The 26,819-nt window shown below is 42.7% G+C and overlaps 2 protein-coding genes across 2 annotated transcripts in view; both read right to left on the bottom strand.

Annotated features, from left to right (window-relative positions):
- Positions 1-141, bottom strand: part of DCK (deoxycytidine kinase) — an 11,020-nt gene extending 10,879 nt beyond the window's left edge. The window contains exon 1 of the mRNA XM_009324049.1: positions 135-141. Coding sequence (XP_009322324.1) covers positions 135-141 — 7 coding nt within the window. The remainder of the gene's footprint in view (positions 1-134) is intronic.
- Positions 142-832: 691 nt separating this feature from the next.
- MOB1B (MOB kinase activator 1B) overlaps positions 833-26,819 on the bottom strand; it is a 41,827-nt gene continuing 15,840 nt past the window's right edge. The window contains exons 2-6 of the mRNA XM_009324048.1: positions 18,869-19,065; positions 15,769-15,862; positions 9,105-9,238; positions 6,607-6,770; positions 833-6,015 (exon numbers count right to left, since the gene is read on the bottom strand). Coding sequence (XP_009322323.1) covers positions 5,938-6,015; positions 6,607-6,770; positions 9,105-9,238; positions 15,769-15,862; positions 18,869-19,065 — 667 coding nt within the window. The 3' untranslated portion in view covers positions 833-5,937. The remainder of the gene's footprint in view (positions 6,016-6,606; positions 6,771-9,104; positions 9,239-15,768; positions 15,863-18,868; positions 19,066-26,819) is intronic.

The raw sequence follows: 26,819 nt of genomic DNA, 5'->3' as shown, positions 1-26,819 counted from the left end.
TGAAAGGGGGCGAGGCCGGGAGGCAGTGGTGGCCAACACGCGCTCTCGTGCAAGACCGTGTACGACGGCTGCGAGCTGCCCGTGCCGTCTGAGGCGAGACGCTCTTTGCACGGACCCTCAACCACGCACCAAACCCGCCATTTGTGGGGACTGAAGTGAACGCAAGGTGGTTTGTTTTTTTTTTAACCGCCTTTTCAACCCGGTGGCACAAACCGCTTTCCAGGTGCGCGCGAGAGACGACTTACCACGGGACGGGGTGCTCCGGAGCTACGGCTGTGAGCGGAGAAGGCGGAGGGCAGGCGGAGGGAAACTCGGGCGCGTGGGAGGGCCGGGAAACCTGAAGCGCTGCAGCTGTCAGGGTCACGGGAGGCTTTCAGGAGAAAGAAAGAAAGAAAGAAAAAAGAAAAGGCACCGGTGCTGCTGCACGCAACCAAAAACGGAGTCTGTGCTTCGTGTGAAGCTGTTGACCTGAGACAGCAGAGCGCTACTGCTGCGGCAGGACACCCTCCTCCTAGCACGGCTTTCAAAACCACCCCGGGATCGGCGCCGAGATGCACGTAATGCCATACTAAACTTGTTATGTGGCATCCCGCACCGAGCTCCATCCGTACTGGGTACGTTCAGGTCATGAAACAAGGAAATGAAAAGGGTATCAGGTTGTTTTATTGCTATTGTGTCTGCCTGCAATACAAATATTCACAAGTTCAGACAAGGCGATTACAAAAATCTAATTGGTATGTGTAATGTTCGTATGTGTACAATATACAGAAGAAAGTCTATCTACAAGTAGAAGATAATTTAGAAACAAGTTCAAGAAGGAAATGAAGACAATCATGGTCAAACATAGCTATTTATTTTCTCTTATAAACAGCCTTCAGTTTCTTATTGAAAAAAACCTAGAATTTAAATATTTTGTCCCATCACATACAACAATATGTATACATTATTTACAACTCTCAAATAAACAAGTTGCAGATTTTCAAACATTCAACTTTTCTTTTTTAATCAAAAGCTGTTCTCGTTTAAAACTAAAATATCAGTGACTACAAACTGAAGCGATATTGGCACAGATAGCTTACAGTAAGGGTTCTCATCTTGCATTTTATATTTTACACCGCGTTTTCTCCCATATATTTTAAGATTCCAAAGGAGGAGGAAAGGTTAAGGTTGCTTTCATAATATCTCTTTTTTTTTTTTGCCTTCAAAAACGGCCTTTTATTGAAACCTCATTCACTTTTATTGCATTCTTCTCTCTCCCACTGCACATCAAGGTATGTGCCTCTAGGTACTAAGCAACGCAACCACAGCATACCGAAGTAGTACAACAGCCATGAAAATAAGTGTTCCCTCCATGACATGTCTCTGAAAAATGTCAGAAGTTGCAAACGTACAAAAATAATGAGTATAGTTTAGTGGCTATAAAAATTAATTTCCCCTAAAAATACAATACTCTATGAACAATTTAGCGACTTGGTTCTTCAAACGAAAACGTACTTTGATATTTACCTAGACTGCAATCTTAACCTGGCAAGAGGAAATTGTAAGAAAAGCAGGAAAATAAAAAGGTTTAATACTTAAAATAACCAATGGTAGTTTCATCTTAGAAGAGAAGATACCCAGGAAAAGACGACAGGCATCCATAGAAGTGTTAGTGGTTTTAGTAGTGCAGTTTGGAAAAAAAGACAACCGGTATCAGCGGTGAAGGAAACAATTCAGTGTAACGGGGAATCTTTTCGTGAAAGAAAAGCAAGGAGCCTGCGTTCGTTCTGCAGCTTTTTAAATAGTCCAACTAAAAGGGGCGGTTTATATACAGTAATACAGCACTCTGGCGGGTAGGAAGGGGGGAAAGGGTAGCAAGAAAAAGAACAACTATCCAAAAAGGATGTGTTTATAGTAAAATTGTGCCTGGTGATTCGGGGAAGGGGGGGACGGGGGAGGCGCAAGAGGTGGAAAGGAACAATCTGAAAGGTAAGTAAAGTCCATAGCAGCAAATAGGTATCCTTACCTGTTACATGAGTGTCAGGGAGACTGGGAGAGTGTTCAGTTCCTAAATACTGAATAAGGACAGTGCTCCTCTATATCTTAAAGTAAAAGCAAAAGTTCAAAGCTCTACATTGCATAGTAAGCAGTAAAAGAAACTTGATACTTGCAGACGGGCCACCTGCCTCCTGAAACCTGCTCTCTCCCTTCATCTACCATTCAGCTACCTGCAACAGCAGAATGTGGCATTTTTATTTTCTATTTGCATGATTAACCTGTATCCCTGACTTGAAGAATTATTTCTGCAAACTTAATGTATCCACACCATCTCAACAGTGTCAGCATTGGCAACGGTGGCTGAACCTGATGAACTTAGCAGAGTTTGCCCCATCCCGTCTCGAGGTAGATGACCTCCTGAAGTTACCACCCAAATCACTGACACGGTCTAACAGGCTGGCAGCTGAAAAACACCACAAACCATAGAATTTAAGGACCCTACCGCACGGGAAGGCCTCAGCCAGCACTGGCAGCCCAGCCTGGTGTAACCCCACCAACACCTTCCGCTCCCAAAGACAACAAAGCTGGAAGTTTTTGTCTCAAAGCGCCCGTGACACCTAACAGAATCCATCTGTAACGTGGGCCTAGAGCAGCGCGGGGTTTGTTCAGCGTTCGTTTCTCCGGGTTTTATTTGGGGGGGGTGAGGGGGTGTCCTCCCCCTTCCCCCCAACAAATGCACTATTTTATAAACACATTCACTCGACCCAGATTCCATTTGTACAACAGGGCAGCTTTTCTTTAGCATTTCAATGTGCCCTTACTTCAAGAGCGTAAACACACATCAACTTCTGGTCCCACACCTTTTTGAAGCAAAAAACAATTAAAAGCTGCAAATATAAACAGCATAGGGATACTAAATCCCAAACACTGCATACATATCTTTAATGTTGTTATTTTCAAGTGTTGTATAATTAAACAATGTGTTCATACAGCTGTCAGGCAAATCATGATCTCCAAGCTTTTATTACATTCCTAGAAACTATTCTGTAAAAGTGTTTTCTACTGCCAGATACTAAATACAAAAAATACACTATCCACGTAAAACTTTTTTTTTTTTTTTTAACATAATACATTCTAACTCTGATTGGCTGAACTGCAGCAGACGCCTCTGAATTTCTGGAACTGGCTATTTAAAAAAAAAAAACAAAAAACAAAAAACCAAAAAACAAACCAACCGAAAACACCCTTCCAGAGCAGAAGTATGCCAAAAATGAGAACTACTGCACTGGTATCACTCCAAGCAAATCCTCACTTCTAAGTATTTTTCTTTTTAGTTTCTTGCTGGTACATGACACCAAACCAGTGAGACAGCTTTAAATCTAATGGAGGATACCTCCTATTTAGCACCTTGGAGCACGCTTCTACCATCCTCACTCTCATGTCTTGCTGCGACGTGGTAACATGACCTCTAGCACTGGTTAAAAGGTTCCTCTCCAGTAAGTGTTATCAGCACAGTGAACATGCGCATGCAGCCTCTTGAGCACCACTGACTCAACTCAAAGCGGTTTTCATCGGAAAGTTTACAGGATTTTTCATATCAAACTGCATCTGGAAACGCCTCTGCAGCTGGAAATTTTCTGTCATTAAACACTCCTCAGATAGAAGCATGCATAAAAGGCTGCGTGTCTAAGATCACGTTCTTAAATTCAGCTTCCTGCATGACTGGAGTCTGTTTCAAACAGCACAGTTCGAATTTGGGAGTTAAGCTGCTTTTGTGTAGTCAGGTCGACGCTGACCACTCCCGTAACTCTGCAGAGACGGTAGTCTTCTGCGTTACTCAGTCCTGAACTAAGAGAGCCCTCCAACCCTGCACCCGAAGCTAGCACTGCCATCCTACTGCTCCCAAACCAGGCTTAGGTAGCCACGTCCAGATCAGATGTCAGGTATGCTACTCGGTTAAAAACAATCCTGCAGCTGCAAAGACATCACGAATGAGCGGGAGAGACAGAAGAGGTAACAAAACATTAAATTGCTTCTCCAGGAAGCAGTTTACGCAGACTAGGAAATTTAACTCCACTGAAGATAACATAGTTCTTAAAATAACCTTCAAATGCTTCTGAAAGACATCATTTTACCTCAAAAGTAGTGATTCTAGTCTCCCAAATGCATGTGTGTTTATTACTGTGCTTATATGTTTATTACCTGGCTATACTAATGGCCACTTACATCTTTTACAGGCTGCTGCACAGTATTTTCCACTTTACTCAGCTTTTTCGTCAAGCAAAGGCGCACGAAATTGTAAGCCTAACTTCTCTGTCGCATGCTGACCTTGGCTTCACCTGTAGATTTTAGAGGTTCCAGAGTCAGTCAAGCGTACACCAGTCCGTTAAGGTCTTCATGTTTTTCTGGTCTAAAAATGGTGTTTTTGCGGAGTCGCAATCTAGCAAAGCCTGGCAACATCAACCACCTACTGGACTGTATTTGGCAACTAGTGATATCATGGGGTAGCAGACTGCAGAACCTCATACAGATTTCTTTGACTCCAAAATACAACAGCTTTGACAAGATCCATAAACGAACAAGAGCGCTAGTCATACGGGCTTCTGCAGTGGGAAACCTGACTGATACAGTTGCAGCAGAAATTTCCAAGTCACCGTCTGTGGATCACCCCAGAGGTTAACTTCTCGCGGGAGAGTCATTTCTGGTTTGAGGAAACACAAGCCTCGAGAGGCAGACACTAACCCGGGTGGGGGAAGGCCACATCTTGCTTAGTTTTTTTTCAGAAACAGAAGATGCACCTACCAAATTACAAACCACTAAAAATTCACCGGTACGTTCCTATTGCTTTTCCCAACTGCTGTAGTTCCTTGCAGATGGGCTGCCATTTTAAATGGGGAAGAACACCATCATGCTAACGTAAATCCCAAGCGGTCCATGAAATTACACTCCCTCCAAGGCACGTTTCCTACCACAGAAAACACTGGCCACCAGAGCTCCTCCACAGACCCAGGGCTTTTTATTCCTAACTTACAAACATCACTTCGCTAGTTATTTTTCAAGCCAGATTTTTCTTAGCATTACCCCAGTGCATTTTTATTTTATATTGAGTTTTTTCCCCCCTAACTGTGTTTGTGCAAACTAACCGTTCATTTGGCAAATGCTAGGAAACTTAACAGAAGTGACTGACCCAAGTTGATGCTTCCCTGTTAAAAAAATAAAAGCAACTCTAAGAAGCCAAAACCAATGGCAACAGACATGTAATTACTTGCTAAGCATGGGTTCTTCGTGATTTTGACACCACCTTCACCGTTTCGCTTTAGCGACTAGAACTTCACCATCACTTTTCTTTATAAGAAATATCTAGTTTTGAAAAACTCTATATTAATCTCTAAAAAAATAAGACAAATATTTGTATTAAAAGCTGGAGATCATTGATTTCAGTAAGTTATGGCTTTTTTTAGTGTAAGCATATATATATTTTTTTCTAAAACAAGTATCAGTAAGTGTCCTGGGTGTTAGTTCATATTTTCTGTTTCCAGCAATGTTCAGTATTGTATGTGCTTTGCACCTCAGAAATGAGTCTGCCAAGGCACTTAGAGAATGTGAGCAAGTCTTTTAGGGACTTCATGAGAATGGGCTACCACTGACACAATACAAGAACCCATGCACCAGCAGAGTCAATCCCCCAACCAAGCATGTTTCCTTTATAAACACTCAGCACCTGCTAAAATTCCACAATGAATCCCAACAATTAAAAAAAAAAAAAAAAAAAAAACTATTTACCATGTGTCACTAACAGATAAAAGATTTCCCCTAATAAAAGCACAGAAAGTACATCTTGGCTGTCATTAGTAACAGCACTGGTTTTTGTTTTTTTTAAAAAAAAAAAAAAACAAATGAACAAAAAAATACCACACGCTTGCTTAAAGAAACAAGTGACTTGAAGAAATCCTCTTCCTTTTATCTGTCCTTAGAGGTGAGTTTTTCAATCAGTTCTTGAAGTGGTGCAAGTTCTCTTCTATCAATAAGGTTGAATTCCTGTAACAAGGATGAGGAGAAAGGCATACATACAGAGTTTCCTACGTGCAGCTCAGGTGAGAAGTCTTATTCAGATAGAAGTTATTTGGCTGTAGGCTCTCAGAGTCCAGGCTCAGCCACTACAGCATTTTCTGCCTGTCTGCCATTAGCTGAATAACAGTGTTCGACTGCCTAAAGCTTTTTCCCCCCCACTTAAAGGAAGGAAACTTAAGATGATGCTCTTTTTTTGTAAGGGGGGGGGTGGGGTGGAAATGTAGCTTTGAAGCAAGCAGAGTCTTTTCAGTCTAGCTTGAGATGCCTTCCTCCCTCCTTCTTTTGTTGGGAATTACTGTTCTGCTAAATTATTTGGTAGGGAACACTTTTCGTTATTCAATTTTGAAGCAAACGAATACTTCATTGAAAACTTTTCTATTCCTTGAAAGCTTCTAGCAGTAAATATACATAAAAAAGGAGTAAGACACTATTTTTGCATCCTGGAGGTGTTGACTATCCTACAAACACACCAGCTGTTAAGAAACGGAAGGGGCATTACTTTGATACGTTACTTTTTCCAAAATATAATTGTAACCATAATGCTCCTGCCACACTTACCTGAACAAAAAATATAAAGTGCTTGAAAGAAGTGTTAAGGTGTGCCTCTTCCTGTAGCTGGATCACTGGATCAAAGTGCTGGTGATAAATGTGAGCATAAACTCTGAAGAGACGCTTTAAAATTGTCTTTGCCACTGACATGAAATTCTTTGGGAACGGTACACCTAGAAGTAAGAAAACAGATGGCTTATTTTTAAATGCCCATGCCATGTTCATCTATTTTGAAAGCCATTATAACCCAGCCCGATCTCTTGCACAAGAAGGGCTGTTCCATGTCACTCAGCAATTCCGTCTGTAAATCACACAATGTACTTGGGCTGAAGCACAGCAACAAACTCACTGAAAGACCAGAGGGGAGGTTTCCCTCCCTTCAGTAGACCAGTGGCTCATGACCTTGCTCCAAGACAGGTCTGAGTACATTTCTGTGTTGAACCTTCCTAGCCTCAGCTTCCAGCCACTAAATCTTGTTATGCCTCAGTATAGTTCCCTGGAGAGCCTTCTCTGACCGAGAATCTTCCTCCCTTCTGGTAGGATTCAGATACCCAAACACCGGTATCTAATGCACTTGTAGATGCCCTCTCAGTGCCTGCCTGGCCCCTGACTGCCAAAGCAGAAAAGGGGAAGTCTCCTGCAGGCTCCGAGTCTCACCAATGGCTCTGTGCACGTGTCCCAGATGCCACAGGGTACTCCACGGGACACCAGATACCTTTGTGTAGGTTAACTGCAGCCACCTTTGGTATCAGCCATCAAGTTTTACACTTCTCTTGGCTAAAGTGAAATCAGAAATAGGCGCTCTTCCACCCGTCTCCTGCCCAGCAAAAAGACTCCTGTTTCCATCCTGCTCATCACCATCCCTTAGCCAGAGGCTACTGCTTTCTTAACTGCCTGCTTAAGTACTCTGAAACATGCTCCTTTCAGTCATTTCAGTGAGAATGACCCAGGACAGGTAAAATCAGTTGTAACAGCAGATCTTTGTCAGTGCGCAAGTTTTATTAAAATTGGTTAAGAAACAGCAGCTGGCTACTGGGAGCAATCGTCTCTTCAGCTGAGACATCCGCAGGCTAAAAAAAGATATGTATCAACCATCTAAAAAGATTAAACCTGTCTAGCTTCTCATCACGTAGCGGTTTTCCCAGTCAGCTTAGTTCTTCTGCAGTCTTTCCAATCGCTGAAGTCCTGTCTGAAGGCCAGAGGCCCAAGCTGGATGCCGTTGGCCAATCGTGATCTCACCAATGCTTTAAAACCCTAGCAATAAAATTTTCATACTCCTGCTTAAGCTTGCCCTGCTTACATGTACATCACATTTCCTTCATTGGCTGCTGCATCACGTGGGAAATTCGAATTTAGTTGGTTATCCATCGGGGCCTTTAAGTCTCTTTCTCAATTGCTACCTTTCAAAAATACATCCTATTAAAAGAAAAAAAGTCTTCAGCAAGGTATATGCTGCAGTTGAAGACAGATCAAGTCCCGATGTAGCCTTTTGAACACAGCTGTAATATTAACTGTAACTATTTAATATCATTCCTGTTAGTAGTGGAATTCTACCCCAGCTCTGTACTCTACCCTGAAACACTAAAACAAATGCCGCAGTACGCGAAGAAACCATGCTCACATCTACTGAGCAGGGAAGATTTAGCTTTTCGTCACTTCTTCCCAAACTAACACGCCTTCTCTGCGTATCTGCTTAACTGCAAGTAAAAACAAACGCCACCGATTCTGCCAGGTGGCCCTGTTTCTCTGAAGAGGCTTATTGAGAATGTGTCAAATGCTTCAGAAACTATTGACAAAATAAAAGCAATTAAGAGATCTCTCTCCCTTTTTCCACAATGGATCATGAGCCTATGAGTAGTGGTGTACTGGAAAAGTGCCAGTTAGGAGCTTTCGAACAAGCTTCGTGCTTCTAGAAGCAGGGTTTTCTTCTTGTTATCGTTTCCGAACTGGTGGCTGTTCATTGTTTTCCTCCCGTTTTTCTGAAAGAAACTTCTTAAAAACATACATCTTTCATCTTCACTTGAAAAGAAAAAAAATTATTAACTTGAGATCAAAGATGCAATTCAGCTTCTTTGGAGGTAAGGCCTCAGAGACGTTCCTCACGAGGACCAAACACCTTTCCCGCACCAAAAAGCTGCCAGTTTGTACCAACTACTGGTTACAAGGTTTCGAGACCCTCTGCCTTATTTCTAAGGAAACAACCCACTGTTCAAAACGAAAAAACATCAGATTTGCTCAACACAGTCAGTTATTAAATAGAAACAGTACTTCCAGCATTCAGAATTGTGATAGATGTTCATTAGGAATATTGACACATGGATCAGAGTTCACGTACTACCACATAAATTTTATCTTAAGAGATAAAAGTGCCTTTATATATGTAATGTAACCTTTTAGAGTTGCCCTACTCATCAGTCATTTAGGAGACTTTTTAATGCTGTAAGACTTAAATATTCCTGTACAACTGTAACCCAAATACATTGTTCAGTTTTACTTATTTACTTTACCTATTTTAGAAGGAAATAGCGTTTCATCATCCAGCTGATCCTGGACCCAAGTCATCAGGTAATCAATGTACTTTGGTGCAGAGCACTTAATTGGTTTCTTTATGTTTGTCCCATCTGCCCAGTGGTACTCATACCTGGGTTGGGACGACAACAACAAGACATTTCTTAACACAAGTGAATCATTCGTATCAAGGCCTAGAAGGTTGCTCTTCCTGCTCCGCTCCCCGTACTCCCACACCCTCCCACAGCCCTTCCTTGAAACTAAGGTCCAAATGTTCCCGAGACATCTGCGGCTGCTCTGTACCCAATCTCCCCACTGCAATCCTGCTTCAGCTGGACTCTCTTCTGCAGTCTGTGAAGGCCTTCAAGAACTTCATCCTTTACAGCACAACTCATTCATCCTCGGCTGCAACGCTCCTGCCAAAATGCACGTGGCAGCCTACGGTCAAACCTGCATCCCTGCACATCAAAAGGTGCTGCAGGAGTAGGTTTCCAAACCCTGAAAGGCCAACTGCTACTTATTCTTTCTTAAAGCTTCCACACACACACACCAAAAAAGAAAAACGTTACAGCCTGTTCAAGTGAAACATCAAAAAGTTACAAGAGATCCTCGCGGTAATAAAAGCTAAGCTCCAGGGCTCAAATCGATGAAGGCACCCGACTGATTTCTAATGTGAAGTTTCACCCAGTCAGCCCTAGCAATGGGCTTCCCATCACCTCCACCGGTAGAGAAGAACTGCAAAGCGAGTGGCAATGCTCAACATGTGCAGCACCTGCCAGCCAGAGACATTAGACCCCTAAAATTTATAGAATTACTTTACATTTGAAAATATTCTTATAGATTTTGCATAACTGAAGACCAAACCACATGGGCTCTTGCCAGAGATCCCAAATATGATTGTATTAGAGACACGGAATAGATTCGGAGGTAGGTTAACGCCACAGAATACGATTACAAAACTGGAAGCTGGTATTAAGCGCCTGCCAGCTAACAGTTACAGGAAAGCTTCTAGACTAAATAGTACTCCTTAGAAAAGGTTCATATCTGAAGGTCTAGTGCTAACATGCAGCGCACCAAGATTAAGAAAAATCTTGGTTTCCAGTTATACTGGTGACCCACTTGATAGCTGCAGGCCAGTAACAGTCTTTTAGCTTAATTTTTCCATCTGTAGATAAGGTGATACCACGCCGTTATAAACCACGGACATGACTACGGAACAGTAAAATGTGTGCTGCTTTTATCCTTTTCTCTTCACAGAGCTAGTCATGTTGACATCTTTTAAGTGGCACATTTAATGAGTGGATTCCAGCATCATTCATTTTACAGTTACCATTTTAACTTCAGGAATTTAAAAAGCCATGGAAAAAAGTATTAAAGAGCATCCATTTACATGCACAACCAGGCAGAAACAAGTCCTCATGAAGTTAGAATGGGACAGATATTTTGACTGGCTTGGGCAACACAATTGACACAAGTCCAGACTTCTCATCTTCCAGAGAAGACGGCTAATCTTGGGAACATATAGCTTAAAAAAAATACCAAACACATTTAACACTGGAAGTCTGACAATACCAGCTTTCAAGTGAACCACAGTGTTTCTTCCTATGTCTCGCTGAGTACAAATGCACGTATCTTAATATTCCTTGCCAACCCATAACGTCTGAGCCGTTTCTCCTCATCACCACAGAGCCGTGCATAGCCCTCTCTTTTACATCCGAACACAGGATCATCTCCCACGTCGGTTTTAAATCAGCCAGCCTTGCTCAGCCAAGCAGCACTGCTGCAGAACGGCTAGCCGTGGGGCAAGCCTGCTGCCAAGCCAGAAGCGAAAAGCACTGCTGAGCTCTGCAGCTCTGAAATCCTCCCAGAGAAACCAATGAACAATGATTCAGACCAGCTGCAACACTCCTCTTTTAAAAATATAAAATTAAAACAAACTAACAAAACAAAACATACAAGGATAGTGCTGTCAGCTCAGTCATGCTTTTACAGGAAACATACCCGTTTCGTCTACAACTTTTATCTCAGTTCTTATTAAAAGAATTAGAAGAGGTGTTATTAATGGTTAATACCACTTCTTTTTGTGGAGGATAGCGAGCTCACTTTGATTGCTATTTCTTAGTACAGTTGCAGCACACCACAAAGTTTGGGCTGCAACCACCGCTGTTCACACTTCCCCCTGCTATCTCCAATTAGTATTGTGCGGACACTGGAGAAGGTCTTCTATTTTAAAGATCGTACACGTCATTTTATGCAAAGCTTAACTGTATCTGATAAATCTGGCTTCTAATTTTGTTTAACAAATTCAGTTTTGTCAGAACAGTAACTGGGAGAACATTTTCACAATAAACAAATTTTACAAGCGTGCTGCTCCCAATGGTATAAAAAGATCCCATTTTTATAACGGCAACAAATCAGAGGGTCTGAAAGCATTTTAAAATTCTATCTCAAAACACATGCAAAAATTCCATACACGCTGAATGGACCACATGTCTGGATTTCTGAAAAATCAATGTTCCTCACCGCCCCGTATTACCCTAATACTGAGATTTCAGTGGTATTAACATAGGACAAGTATCAGCACTTAGCTGAGGTGCCAGGTTCAGTCTGGAGACAGAGTAAGACAGTAAACTAAATTCCGTGCTAAAAATCTCTCCCAAATAACCTATATCCACCATAAGAAGCCTCTCTCCCTCCCCACCCCCCAACACTATGGGTTAATTCTGCATTTTGTAGAGGAAGGAATGCCATCAAATGACCCGTTAAGTAACACAGCTCTTAAGAAACAGCAGGTATGTCCTGACAAAAATGAAGTCATACAGAGAATCTGAAAAGTATTCCGGCAAACACCCCATTCTCCACGCAGTAGGCATGATGTTCACGGTTGTTCCTAGGCTTGGGGTTCACAAGGGAGGGGAACACGAACTCTTCCTACAAGATTAATTACATGACTGAAAAGAAATCAAGAATCCTAGCCCAACTTCTTAAACAGAAAAGAAAGCCTAACACACACAAAGAATTCCCACGTATTAGAAACATTTGAACTGCCACAGGAAATAAAGGGTAAAACCACATTTCTAGCTCAAGCTTGTGAGCAAACACCTACAGCTCTGGTGATAGAAACAGATTAACCTTATCGTCATAGGCAGTTCCTCTACATAAAATACATTTTTAGAAACCTCTACAGTTTAGTAGAGGTTTGTAAGAGCAAACCAATATGTGAAGGATAGAGCAACAAGTATACAGTTCACCTCAGCAAGCGCAGGGGAAAAGCTAAGAATCCCTAACGACTCTGGTAGAATTCTCTCATACTGAAAAACACAGGTTATTTGCGATCTATAAACAGAAAACCCAACTATGCTTCTCACACTAGAAAATATCCCTAAGCACAAACAACCATAGGACCAGCTCCTCTACTGTGCCATTACATGTACGTGGCCTAAAAAAAAAAACCACCCACAAAAACAAAGCCCAAACAAACAAACAAAAAACCCCAGCTGGACTAAAATTAAAGCTGTTACCTTGTCCAACAGCAATAAAATGCAGTGGCTCAGTAATGCCTTTTAGAAGATTCTCGCACATTTATTTGGACCTATCATGTCTACACCTCAGCAAAACCGTACTACATCGAGACTGTTAAAAAATACTTACTCTGTTTTGTCCCTCAGTGATCAAGTGATACAGGTGCAGAGTGGAACGTCACAAAAAGGCAAAAGGATTGATATTGCTAAGAGACACAGGGTATTTTAAGGACCTGATTACATGTTTTATTCCTTTTTTTGCTGCAGAAACACGGGGCAGAAGGCAGCATGTAAGCATTCAATTACACCGTATCACAGCCACGAAGGATTTACGGGAGCTGTCCGCTTCGGAGCGCCCAGCTATTCTGATTTGAACATATGAAGACAGAAGCACCGTGGACCAACAAACCTCAGGAAAATCAGAAGGATATCGCCGCCATTAGGAGTGAGCTTAGTGCACTCACACACATGTGCCTAAAACATGGATTTTAGAGCCCCAGTTCAGACATCCAGCTTTGAAGAACGCAGCAGCCATCTCCCTCCTTCGTGTTCTTATTGAAGACTTAAAACCAGGGAGGAAAATAAAGAAAATTCCCCTCACCCAGTGCCGGTTAACAAACATATTACTTCTATGCAGGTTCTTAACTAATTATCATGCCCGTTGCACTGATGGTGATATAAAAATAGCAAGAAGTGACAACCAACTAGGGTTTGCTTGGGTAAGAAACGGTTGGTCTTCGCTGAAGTGAAAGGAATGGAACACTACCTTGAGTAATCGTATGTTTTGGAACAAATTAAACCAGTACTTTTTTCAAATTGTTAGACCATGAGCTGTACAGCAGGAGAGGGAGATCTGTTCTTGATCTTTACGTCAATCCTTAACTTACACAATGCACTAACACCCTGATAAAAGCTAAGTCAGCAATCCTTCCAACAAAGACAAGTCCAGAAGAAATGAAAGTGATCCCACAGCACACAAAGTTTAGCTGCCTCAGCTAAGCCCTTCTGTTAAGATCACTATCAAAAAGAACCAGCGGGCCGGAGAAGTAGCCGTACAGCCTCAAGCATTTGCTTAAAGGTAGCCCTTTAGCGAAGATAACCCTCCGTGTATCAAAAATAAAACACAAAAAAACAGACACGAACCTAGGTGGCCAGTCTTTGCCAAGGGTCTTGTTTTATTTTTTCTTTTAGAAGGGCTTTAAAGGGTTACAAAACACCAGTACCAGGCAGTGGACACAGGAAACATCATGCTTCTGCTCTGGTTACCCTCTCACTTAAGAGGTCTGATTTAATTTTTCCACAGACTGCTACAAGTTTGTCAGTTATGCTATAAAAATTGTGACTGAGCCATGATCAGTTCTAAACAGCTACCTACGTATGCACCAGCACCTTACAACCCTTCTTTAATGTATCGACCATAAGCACTTCTCCAGTGGGCATGCAAAAATCAGACTTTCAAGCCGTAGAGTGCTTGCTGCTTTTGGTTCTCTCCAGCTAGTCATGCTACGGCTGCCTAACCTGTTTCAAATGACCTTACGTAAGTTGTTTCAGCTAACTCATACTCTTCTGTCTGAAAGAGATGAGGATGCAATACTGGCGGTAGCTCAGCCACGGATGTGAGCAGACAGCAACCTTCAGCCTAGAAGCACCAACGAGCACCTAAGACTCAATGCCTCTTCAACCAATACGAGCTTGAGCCAAAAGAGAACAGGAAACAGAGGTAAGAAACAAAAAAAATCCGTAAATGTCAGTGCTTTCACACTGACAGGTTTTCCAGCAGTACTTCCCTGAAAAGAACTTTGCAGACCACCTTTGAAGTGAAAGAAAGCCACACCCACTCAAACTAAAAAACACTGTATATGCTGCGCTGCTGATCACCAGCTTCACAAATCACCCCCTCCCCTGCCTGCCTGGCCTCGGCCCCTCACGTGCACACACGCTTCTGATCCTTTCACAAAACCCATCCCTGAGCACAGGTGGGGACCGCAGGGTTTGGGGAACGCTCTACAAATCCTAGGGACAAGATCACCTAATGAAAACCTTGGCAGAATGCATCTCCTGCTTCTCAGCAGACAAACAATAAAGCAAAAATATTTTCATGCTCTTATTTAATAAACAAGAGTCTGTTCTGCATGCCAAAGCACAAAGCAGACAATGGGCTATGTTATTGCACAAGCTTATCCCAAAGTTCTTTTGCATACTGGTAAACTTCTATTCCTTTTGTATTTTCACCCCTCCCCGCTGTGCAGCGGCAGGTCTGCCTGGCCACACTGGTTCTGGCATTCAGCAGCATCCATTTTTAGTTTAAGAACCTAGTGCCAAATCTTTTCTTGGTCCGTCTGGCTGCTTTCGCCTCGCAGAGCTCCTGCCCTCTCTGCCTTGCCCTCCCAGCAGCACCCTTTTGCACGTCCTCAGCTCTCCACCGCACAGGCTGGCAACTACTGGCTTCTGACAACAACAACAATTGTCATAAAGGAGGAGGAAGTGGAGGAGAGGACTGTTAGAAATTGATTTATTTAAGATTTTACAGTAATTTAAAAGGAGGCAGTGCCCTCCCTGACAGGTATTTTCCTCTTTGGAAGACACTAAGCAGCTGGAAAGCAAGAAAAACCACAAACGTTGGATGTCTGTACAAAAGCATAAGCAAGAACCCAAGAAGTGAAACTTAACTGAGAGACAGGGTAGGGGATTCTTATACCGACTACTAAAAACTGGAGCCAAGCTTATTTCTACAATACCTAGTCAAACACCTAAAAGAAAGATTTTGGTAAGCCCTAATTGAACGCTTGCATACCAAAACTTCAAATCTTAAAGAAGCCCTCGTTAACATTTCAGGAAAAAAAAAAGGAAAAAAATAGTTTTGATAATCAGTTTAACTTCCCTGGCTAAAGAAGAAGGAAAAAAAACAAACAAAACCCCACAAACAAACAAAACCACACCCCGAAAACCCACCTTTCCATTCCCCACTCCCTTAACAAAGGTTGAAATTTTTTTTCCCTCCACAGGTAACAAGAGAAGACATCCTTTCCACCCACAGAAGTTACCTTATCTTTGGCACCCAACTGAGCTAGTCTCAAGTTTTCAAATGCAAAATCATCTCAAAAATTGCACACTCTCAACAATGTGTAAAAAATAATCTTACTTTGGGCCAGCAGACATCACAGGGCAGCTCTCCTCTGTGCAGAAGTCCGTAATGGTTCCATAAAGCATATTGATCTGGTTGAAGAAGTCGACAGCTGTAAAACATTTAAACCATCAATTAACACTCTGCAGCGTAACGGCAACACAGGCTTCCTATAGCCTTACCTGTAAAGCGCACGATGCTGAAGAGGGTCCTGGAATATTTTTTGTGAAAAAACTTTATTGTTATTGCTTTTGAAGATGTACTATGTGTCATCTAATGAGTAACAGCTCTCTCTAGTTGGCAAGTTTACACCAAAGAATACAACCAATCTGCAGGACACTGTAGAATTAACACCAACACCACACTCCTCTTAATCCGGTGCCATGCGAAAGAGAAGCCAGCATATCACTTGGTGTTCCTCGCTTAACTCTGTTACAGAGATACAGAGTTTCGCTGTAATGAAATGGAGATTGACATCCTAAACATAAGCACTAGCAGAGACCACATACTGTGAAAGTAACTGATGGCTGAAGGAAAGGGAGGGTTAAATACTGCAGCGCCCCTCACTGATTTTACCAGAGAATAAACATCAAAGACCACACGAACATCATGGCAGCGAGTTACAGCTACTGTTCAGCAGATGCAGGATACAAGCTACAACTGTGTCATGCAACTTCCCAGGTATCAAAAAAGGGAAGCAAATCAAAACTGGTACGGCACGCACCTAGCACAGCTCATCTCCAGCAACAAAATCTTCTCCCCGCACAGCAAAAGCGGAAAACACCAAAGCAACATTGGGAAAGGTTGTTAAAAAAGTTCCAGAGGACCAGGAGGACTCCCAAAGCTTGCTTGGGCCGGGGGAGGAGGCAGTTAACACCAAAGGCAGCAAGAAGCGGTTATAATAGCCCTTGTTTCTTAAGTGTACACAAGAACTGTTAATTAAGTTTCCATTCCCTGCTCCCAGTGCAAACCACAGTCCCATGTCTGCTTCGAGGCAAGCATGTTCAGAAAACCCCCACAGACTTCGACAAGATGAGCGACTATTGTGAATCCCGCACTTGCAAGTCTCAAAAGGCCGTGGGACACACCACCCATCCACCAAAGCCAGCAGCGTGTGACAAACAAGAAAAACACAAGAACCTCCTTTCCGACATGTGCAGAGCTGTACAGCATCTCTGCATTTTTTCATTTCCTCTTTTTACTCATTGTTCTTAAGTTTCGAGGGCTTAGGCGATTTTTTCCAAGTGCTTTTCTACTCAAAGAAGTACACACCGTCGGTGTTCTATTACAAAGATATGGGCAAGATCTACCTCTGAAATTATTTTTTAGTATTTTCAAATCAAGGAGATTTCAAATGAAACTCAAACAAACTGATCATACACTTCTCACCTTTTTTTATTTTCAGAACGTATTTGAAAAATCTACATGTACATCAACTCATTACCACGAGACATCAGTAAGGCTAAGAGTCGAGCAGGTAGTCGAAGAGCAGAGGACTTTTGTTCCTGTGCTCTCACTATTGTGAAGGGCAAAACCCATGACAAAATCACACGTCAACAGAAGGGGCTCACAGCTACCATTAACTGGTACTAGGTGTGGTAGAGGGATGCTGTAAATGAAGGGAGCACGTAATCAGTTAATCACTTCTAGACAAAAAAATTAAAACATTAAAACCCCACTTCGCTGCAGGAGGCATGGGAGAGGACCATTTCATTACAGAATGCAGCTGTTGACAAAAGGCAGCTCCCACTCTTTTGTCAAGTGCTTCGCTGCCTTTTGCCACCCAGCTAATTTAGCAGTTAAGTCATTTGGGAAGGGAAAAACACCGCTGTCGCACAGGAAAGAAGAGACATGGAGTGGAGGAACCACCAGAAGGGAAGGATGCCAGCAATATATAAAGCATCTTTAGTAATGCTTACTCATAAACATGGGCTGGCTTTTTTTCTAGACAGTTTTGCAATACAGTGTGAATAAACTTTCATCAAGAATGGTGTCAGCAATTTCAACGTTCCCTGGAAGCAGTGGCAAGTCATATACCAGAGCACTGTGTGGCTAATTAAGAACCAGAAGGTTGAAGTCACTATGACAGTTTCACTTCCCAAACATGTCAAAGAGCAGGAAGAAATGGACAGAACCACATAAACAATTACAAGACATTTATCTTGAGCATAATTTATACCGCGCCGCAGAGACTGTGCCATGTGTGCACATCAATACTGTACTATCACGGAAGCACGCCAAGCCGAAAGACACCAAAGATGAGGAAACACCCAGACAGGGCACAGAGTTTGTGGCAGCCGAAACTCCGCACGGGCTACGGAGCACGACAGGACTTGGGTTAATCCATTCTTTAAGAGCAGAAGGGAGGCAGCAAATTCATACAGCAGGGAGAGGAAGGAGGAGGAAACATGGTCAAGCAATCAGAAAACACTAATTTGTGCATCATTGTTTGGCCTGACCTAGCATGAAAGGAGAGAGTTAGGACTAACAGCTTTAGAGGAAGTTAAAATAATGACATCAGAGACTTACCAGAGCAAAGGCTCACAACTTGGTAGAAACAAAAGGAAGGAACTAACTTTCGGAAAATTGCAAAGATCCATCTCTGGGTTTGTTACAGGCAAAAGGAAAGCCAGGCCATATACGTGACCGTAGCCTTTAGCATCTTCTAGACCTGGCCCTCACACTTAACTAAATTAAGGTTTTATGCTTAGCCTGTAGAGGCTTGACTACACCACTGGGTAACAACTCTAGCTGAAGAAGAGCTACATGAAACATATTAAGATGGCACTGACAGGCTACTTTCTTAAAACAACAGTGACATTTCTACTTCAGCACTTGTTTGTGATCAAGTGCTCAGACTTTAACCACTAACAACAAGAATTATTTTGTTAACAGGAACATATCTTTTGGCACAAGGAGATTAAGGAGTTTTTGTCTCGGTGAGACGCTCTGCATCTGTCAGCTCTAAATGATACTACATTCACCTCTCCCAACCGCAGCAGAGTGGTGCATGCAGGACAGAAGAGCCTACCCCTCTAGAAAGGAGTACACAGCTGTCCTCCCACAAGTGTCAGACCACATTCAACACCTCCCTTACAAAAAAGGTTAGCCGACTTACTGTTAACTGCAACCCACTCATTTAAGTCTTCGCCCTCTGGAAGCATAACAGCCATCCGGAGATTACCGCTTCCAAGTGTGGCTTCGGCATGTTTTAGCAGCTCGTACTGGTGAGACCCCTCTGGAATATTCTTCTTTGGTTTGAAGGTTTTGGAAGAGCGACTACCACTGCGAAAGGGAGAGGAAACATTTAGAGAACTTGTGGGAAGAGAAGGGAAAAAGAAAGGAGCGGACGAGTCACACATAAGCACAAGATTAACATTAAATACTTTCCCCGCTCCCATATTTCCATGTTGAAAAAGGATATTTAACAAAAACTGGGATGCAAAAGTAACAGGCGCTTTGACTTGTTGTTTTAAACAATTAAATGGTTCTCCACTACCCTCCTTCTCATCTGCTCACCCTACTGTTAAGCCAGCCGGACAACCGGGAACGCTCAGACTCCCTTCCCTCTCTCAGCAAACTGGATCATGGGCAAGACGAGAGCAAAAAGATGTCCTTCCCCAGAACGTGGACAGCCACATATCAAGGACAGCAGCCCAGCCACATAGAAACCTTCTTTACTCTGAACAATCATGAAGCTTGTCATGGTAATTAAAGATACTATTTATTTAACAGAAAAACCCATGTTCTTTTTCTAACACCCACCTTCATGAGACATGAAATGCCATCACACCTGCGTAAGTGTAACGAGAAGGTAGGGACAGCCTGTTCAGACCCCTGTCTTTTCACATCAGGTATGATGTGTTAAGTAGTTACTATTAATTCCTCAAAAACAAGCTACTGTGATTAAGGAAAGCGTACTTGCTGCAGGCCTAGCTGATTCAGAATATCCTCTTAGCTACCAACATAAAATAACTTTTCCAGTATCTGGCATGGTTTAGCAACTTAGTTTTTAAAATACAGTTGCTCAGAAATACACCAACACTTTAGCTGAAGACTGATACCATTCCACATTTTCCACAAACTTTCTATGTCATTTCCCCCCCCGGTTTCACAGACCTTTCAGTCCACCAGTTAGGCAAGAAATAAGGATGACAACTTTTACAACTTCCATATAGATAATTTTCTTACCTATAATTTTGTTTGAAAAACATGGACTGACTTAGAAAAAAAGTTCAGACATTTGAATTTTAGAAGATGGCAGCGCGCCTGGATGGCACATTAACCCCTAACATGGCAGAAACATGACAGGTAAATTAAATATTTGCAGGAAAAGCGTCAAATGAACCAGTATTTGTGCATGTTTTAGTGTATGAGCTGAGAAAAGATTTCTGTCAGAAAAGAAAACTGAGCTCTGCATTCCAATGAAAGAAAGTGGAAAGGTGTGAAACCCAGACAGCAGAATTTTCATTACAAATATTATCCAGTTCTCATTTCTTTATATAAAAGACTTTGCCAATTTTTCACCATCGCCCTACAGGACCAAACAGAGTTTTTTGTTAGTGGGGCATAAGGGTTCTCCCCAGCTCACTAAATATATAAACTGCGTGTTTGAACACACAAGGGTTGTAGCTAATCTTTGGGGCAATGCTAGCATAGCTACGCTGTCACACAAAAACACTCTAAGAAACTTAATGCTGTGCCTCATTTTCCCCACCACACCACACTACAGCCATCAACAGAAAATTAACGAAGATGACTCATCTCTACAATCCTGAATGCCAACAGCTCTAGCAGAGACACAATGGGCACCTAACAACGCAACAAAAATTGTTCTTTCCAAAACACATCATGACAGGTGATCAAGAACGCGTCGTTTGCCAAGCATGTGACAAAACTGCCTAACAGTTACATTAAGTCTCAGTTTAGACCCGAACAAGAGCAACGGATGAAGAAAACGTCCTGAAACTGGAGATAAATAACGAGTTCCCCAAATTCTTTTGAGCGGGTAACAACATCCTTGCAGGCGCATCTTTGCGTATTGAACAGATCCCACAAGTCCGGCTGGTTAGACATTTACATGGTCCCGGTCCTACTCTGACTCCCCCTTGCTACAAAGGAGCAGCAGCATCCTCCCCCTCCCGTCGGCCTCCGGAGTGATCCTGTTTTCTAACCCTCGTAAAGAAGCACTCGGCTGGACTATACAGGGATAGCGGGATGATACACCTCAATAGGCCACGGCCGTTCACGCAGACACCAGAACAATACTAAGGCAGTCAGCTACCAAACGCAACCAAGAGCCAGAAGCAGTAAGAGGTAACATATGGCTTCCATACATTCTGTTACAGGACACTTCTAACATGCACCCAGTCATTTGCATTTCACCCTAAGCAAGGATACCAGATTCAAATCTTAAATAAAATAATTGCCTCCCAGTGGGAGCGAGAAGCTTTTGCGGCTCAGGGAGTTCCCGTCACCTCCCACCCCTCCAGCCACCTGCATTTGTTGCCAGGCCAAGTTCAAACCAACTCTGAAGAAAAAGCAACTAAAAACCAAAACAACAAACCAAAAAAAAGCACAAACAAAACCCCAAATCTTTTAACTGACTACTTGACGACTCAAGTTTTTCTCTTCAGTAACATATCCGCTTTATAGCCACTAGGCCAACACAGGCGGTAAAATCACAACTTAAAACATCTGGCAATTGCTTTGGTGTATGGCTGCATGGACAGGGCTGACGTAAGGTAATATTCACAACAACTGAAGAGCAAGAGAGACTGGTATCCTTATCTTTCTATGCCTGTCAGCGTAAGCAGAAGAAAACCAACACATTCTAAACACAAGCACAGCACTTCCCAACTTGCTCACAAGATTTTGTTCGCGCTCCATCGTAACTAGACAATGAGGGAAACCAACTCCTAATACCTTCACGAAAAACAAACCAAGGGTTTCCACAGACTTGCCACCACTCCAAAGCTCAGGTCATTCATTCGTCACAAACGAGAAAGGAAAATAAGCGATTCCTCCCCCCCCACCCCCCCGCCGCTTACACAGAATCCCCAATTCCTAAAACTTAAGTCCTCCTTTCACCCTGTTTCAAAACCTACCATACATCAGCTTCTCTTTCGCAATACTGTCATTTTCATACAGTGACGAAGACTGAAAAGCTTAACTGCTGTAACTGGTCTGGTGCAGTCGTCCGAGGCAAGACCTACAACCTCATTATAGAGACTGCTGCTGGGTGCGTGGAGCTCCCTGAGCGTGATGAGGAAAGCTCTGTCCAGACAGAGGGAGCACTTACCAAGAGGATTCAGATCGCCAAGGGCAGCGCCCCACTTACAGCTTCAGCAGAAAATCTTTGTTCGGGAGGAGAAGATGGTATAGAAACATACAAAGCAGTAACCGGAAAAAGGTTATGAAATAACTACACCAAGAAACTGTTTGGATTTTAGCAAAAAGGGTAAGCCAACAGAAGGGGTGAGGGTTGGAGAACAAGGCACAAGGAAAGCATGGTGAAGGAACTCCCTAAATAGAATAGTTCACTCCGAGGAAACTCTGGGTAGGAATTCACACCCTATCCACCCCAGATCGTGAGCTTGCCAGACAACAAACCAAGTCATTGCAGATCTGTGGAATACCCAGCAGAGATCTTCTATGGTCAAGGAAGCAGAGAATGCACAACACGCTGGAAAATCATTAGGTATCACTTAATCCCTGCTACCCCCTCCCCAGAAACAAGGGGTTTCTTCCGATAAGCTGGCAAAAGCGGCAACAACAGAATACACAATGATTTTGTCTCATCAACTATTCTAAATAAGCCGTTCCATATTTGCCTCCGCTACCTTTCTGATCGCTACTTCTCAAATTCAGCACAGCCATCCTAGACAGCAGGAAATGGTCTCACACGAAAGGCAGGCAGGCATCCAAAAGGAAAAGTAATTAGGATAAATGCAGGCTGCTAGTCGTCGCGTGCTATGGAAATATCTGCCGTTTTGGCAATAAATTATCAGAATTCCATGCATTTATGCAGTTCACCATATGTGAAGCCAGTTACCCGCATGCACGGTCACATACACTCCTTGATGGAAAGAAAAGTTCAGTGACTCAACAACCTAATACAGCTTCTCTAAGCCAAAACCCTTATAAGACACGTTTGCTCTTGTGAAGTCTAGTGGTAAATGTTGCTGCAAACGTTATTTCAACTACCTTATTAGTTCAGAAGCTCTCCTATTAGTTAACCAAAGAAATCCTCATTTATTTATGCCTTAGCACCATCAGTTAACTACCCCTTCAAACAGTTACCTTACTAAGTAATCCTGCTTCCTCCCTAAACCCTGACCACAGCAGCGCTTTATCCCTGCTATCCTACGTTATGATTCCCAACACTGCGCTGAAGGCATCTTTAAATAAATAAATAAATAAATTTTTTTCCTATTATGTCAATCTGTTACACATGACAGATTTAGAAAGTCTTCTCGTTCCAGATCTATTACCTCAACTCCTTGAGCATGCAGTGAAAAAAGTAACTTTAAAGAGTTCTGTCTGGTGGCCAACAACACACAATAGTAGATGTCTTGATCAAGTATGACATTTTATTTTCACCTACATGCCATAATAGAATTAGCTATATCCGTGAGCAGTTTCTCCCGGGATTTTAAAATGCTCCGAGCTAATAGGCAGCACCTGCCTTTCCCTGTTACGAGTCTCTGACCTCTCCTTCAGTTTCAAAACATCATATTAATGCATAAGTGAAAGGGGACAGAGAAACCCTCAGAAATGCCACACTGAAGATCCCATTTTCCGTGGACACAAAAAGGTCACGAAATAGGGAACGCGTTGCATCATCCCCACTATTAGTCACGACCAATTTCTAGTCCTCCAAGAACCGACTTCTCAAAAAATTCTTGCAATTCCAAGGACGTTTTGCTCCCTTCACTCCCACATCCAACATTGCTAGCAAATTAGGCCCTTCTATTTTTATAGGTAAGTACTGCTACAGCAGTGCCAGATGCAGTTCGACCTAGCACTAAATCGGGAGCCGTGTTTAAAGCGATTGACTCACTGAGCCGGGATGAGCCTGGAAGCCTGGCTAGGAAGCCACACCTCCGAGCCACAAAAAGCGCTTCCCGCTGTCAGAAGCCCACACGCCGCTTGGCCTCACAGAGACGTCACAACTCGCTTGTAAGCGGGAACACAAATTTTCCTCCAAAGCTGTAATTTTAATCTAGTCATCTGCTGACAGGGAGGGTTTTTAATGATGCGGATTCTGCAGGCTGTTCCGTCTTAGGTTAGCAAGATGATGTTTCCAGAAGAAAGGAAAATTTTCAGGCGTCCTGCTTACGCCACACCTCCCAAGCTGCCTCAACAGCCCACTTCAGCTTCAAACGCAGCACTGGCAGATCTTTTACAATCAAAGCAGCCAAATATCCAGCCTAAACTCTTGATACGCTTCTTGTTAACTGCAGGAAAGAAGCCACTTAAACCTTCGTGCTCTTAAGAGAAGCACTTTGGCTGGCCTGGCTTAGACCTCCTCACACCCAACTATTTGTGCACGGGAGTCTTTCAATGGAGCTTTTTATCTATTTCTGTCAACTCCGCTGCATATCCAGGGAAACTTGAATTAAAACAGAAAAGTTTAGGCTCCTTATGCATAACACTTAAAACTTCACAGCTTGTTCTTACCACAGAACTAACCTCAAGCTCTTACCAACTGTTGTGTCTAACACGGCTCAAACTGACACGCAAAAAACCTTGCCCTTGAATCTAGCATGCTTCACAAGCAAACGCAGGGGATGCAGATCGAAGCCCAAATCCTGCCTCTACCCAGGCTGCCAACCTATCCATTCTGCAGCAGCACCACAACCTAAACCACTGAAATATTGACAGCGCTCCAAAGTCTTCCTCAAATTCCTCTTGAGTGAACAAAACCAGACCAAGTTATCCCATAATTCACTAACAATTCATTACAGCATGTTAAACTAATGCAGTACTTATAAAGGATGCGATTGCTATGCCATTGGCAAAACCAATGAAGAAGAAGAGGAGACGCCACCCTGGAGACGGTGTGAGAATCTGAAAACCTTTTTTTTTTTTTTTTTGCCCTGCACACCTACTTGCACATCACCTACCAAACCGACAGGTTTTACAAGAAATTAAGATTTTAAACACCACAGGCATTCAACTTCCATGGAAAGCATAGAGAGCACTGCTCCTCCAATCTGTTTCAGGCTACCTGTAGGCTCACGAACACAGTACTGCAATTATTTTAAATCATTTGATACAAGGCTCATCAGTGGACTGTTTTATCAAACGCTGGAAAGGACAGAAACTTGCCCTGGGGAAAAATAAGCAGAAAATGCTGCAGTGGCACCATTTGCAGGATACACCTGCCACCTATATTCTTCTAACTGGTATATAATGCTGAGGCCGTGGGATATCATCTTTCTTTCTATGAGGGAACGTGCGAGTAACTAACTTCTGCAAGTATAGCTATACCACTCAGTGTCTCCCAAAAGCGTTCACGACCATGGTCCAACTGAAATAAAACCTCCAAAATATTTGTAAGTGCTCAAGAGATTCTGAAAAAGTCAAACTCAAGACAGTACACAGAACATCTACCTGGGGCATGGAAGCTTTTCATATTTCAACGCCTGCTTTTTCATCTTCAAAGGCCTTTGCAAGCATTAATTAATCCTGACAGTATCTTTGAAGTAGGCATCATCAGCATCTTGTTAGACACAGGGAAACTGAGGCAGCAACTCATTGCCAAAGGTCAGCAAGTAAATTTATCAGACAAGTCCCCCAGCTTTAGTTCTGTACCTCCTTGTCTCCTTTCTCTGCAGGTCCTGCTGCACCTCTTTTTAAACCCTGAGACACAGAAACTCTGTAAGGCAAGAACCAAATTCCAGAAAAGCAAACATTTCAAGCCTTCAAACAATAATATGGGGCTTCAAATGATAACATCCTGCTAAGAATAGACACATCAGAGTACGATGTTAGTTTCCAACGGCCAACACGTCAACACAGAAATTAAAGTAAAAGCTCAAGCTACTTCTTGGAAATCAAATCAATAGTTGCTGCATTTAAACGCCATTTTCCCTGTGACAATCACAGCATCAGAAGGACAGCAGGTAAACTTAAGTTGTACGTGTTCAAATTCTGCACTGACAAGATTTAACTTGAGCATTTCTATTTATAAAACTGAGTAGTCACAACATTTCTGTTCTAAAGAAAGACAGTGTGCGAGCCAGGCATTACTTTCTTCAGCTGTTACAATACCAAAAAGTCAATTATTTTCCAGTCGAATTCCCACTCACTAAAATAAGCCTGTCTCAGTCAGTTCACTTTAATTCAGAGGTAACAAATCTCATGTTAAGAATTCAGGAAGCAAGCATTCCACAACCTTGCGCTCCTTTGACCTACCACCACGCAGCAGGTCTAAAGACAAATAAAGTAACCACCAACTTAGGACAGCGAAAGACGGCCGAGGAAGCTTCAGTCCCATGCTCAGAGGTTACAGGTGCCATGGGCAGAGAAACGAGCACTTCTGCCAGGCTCTGGGGCAGGATGAGAAACCCCAGGGCCCAGCTATTCAAGAGCTATAGGCAATTTCACAAATGCTGTTCTACTCCCCAGTATGACTTCCCGCGAAGATGACCATGAGACCCCTTGAACACAGCGGGCTAATGGTTTGAAAGGGGACATGCTACCAGTCCAGCCAACTCAAATTCAGAAGACTGAAGTGCTCCAGGACAGTATAGCACTGGGTTTCAACTCAGCATTAAGAGGTTTTTGAAGGCTGTTCGACACAGGCTGAGAGTTTAAAGCATACGGGTAAGTAGAGACTGTAAGTGCATGAGCTGATAGCTCTCACCTTGAAAAATGTCCATCCCCTTGTGTAAATTCTTCAGATACAGTCACTGTATTATTCTGAACACTAATCTAAGCAACACGCTTCTAAAGAGCGCTCCCATCTAACAAAAATAACTTTCACAAACATTTAGCTGTAAAAAATATAATTCCCTTCACACGGAGGGAAACACAGACTGCCAAGATCACTAAGCAAATCA

This window comes from Pygoscelis adeliae, unplaced genomic scaffold (assembly GCF_000699105.1).
Source record: "Pygoscelis adeliae isolate BGI_AS28 unplaced genomic scaffold, ASM69910v1 Scaffold55, whole genome shotgun sequence".
Lineage (NCBI taxonomy): Eukaryota > Metazoa > Chordata > Aves > Sphenisciformes > Spheniscidae > Pygoscelis > Pygoscelis adeliae.
The sequence above is the reverse complement of the archived record's forward strand: the minus strand, read 5'-3'. Positions and strand labels throughout refer to the sequence as shown.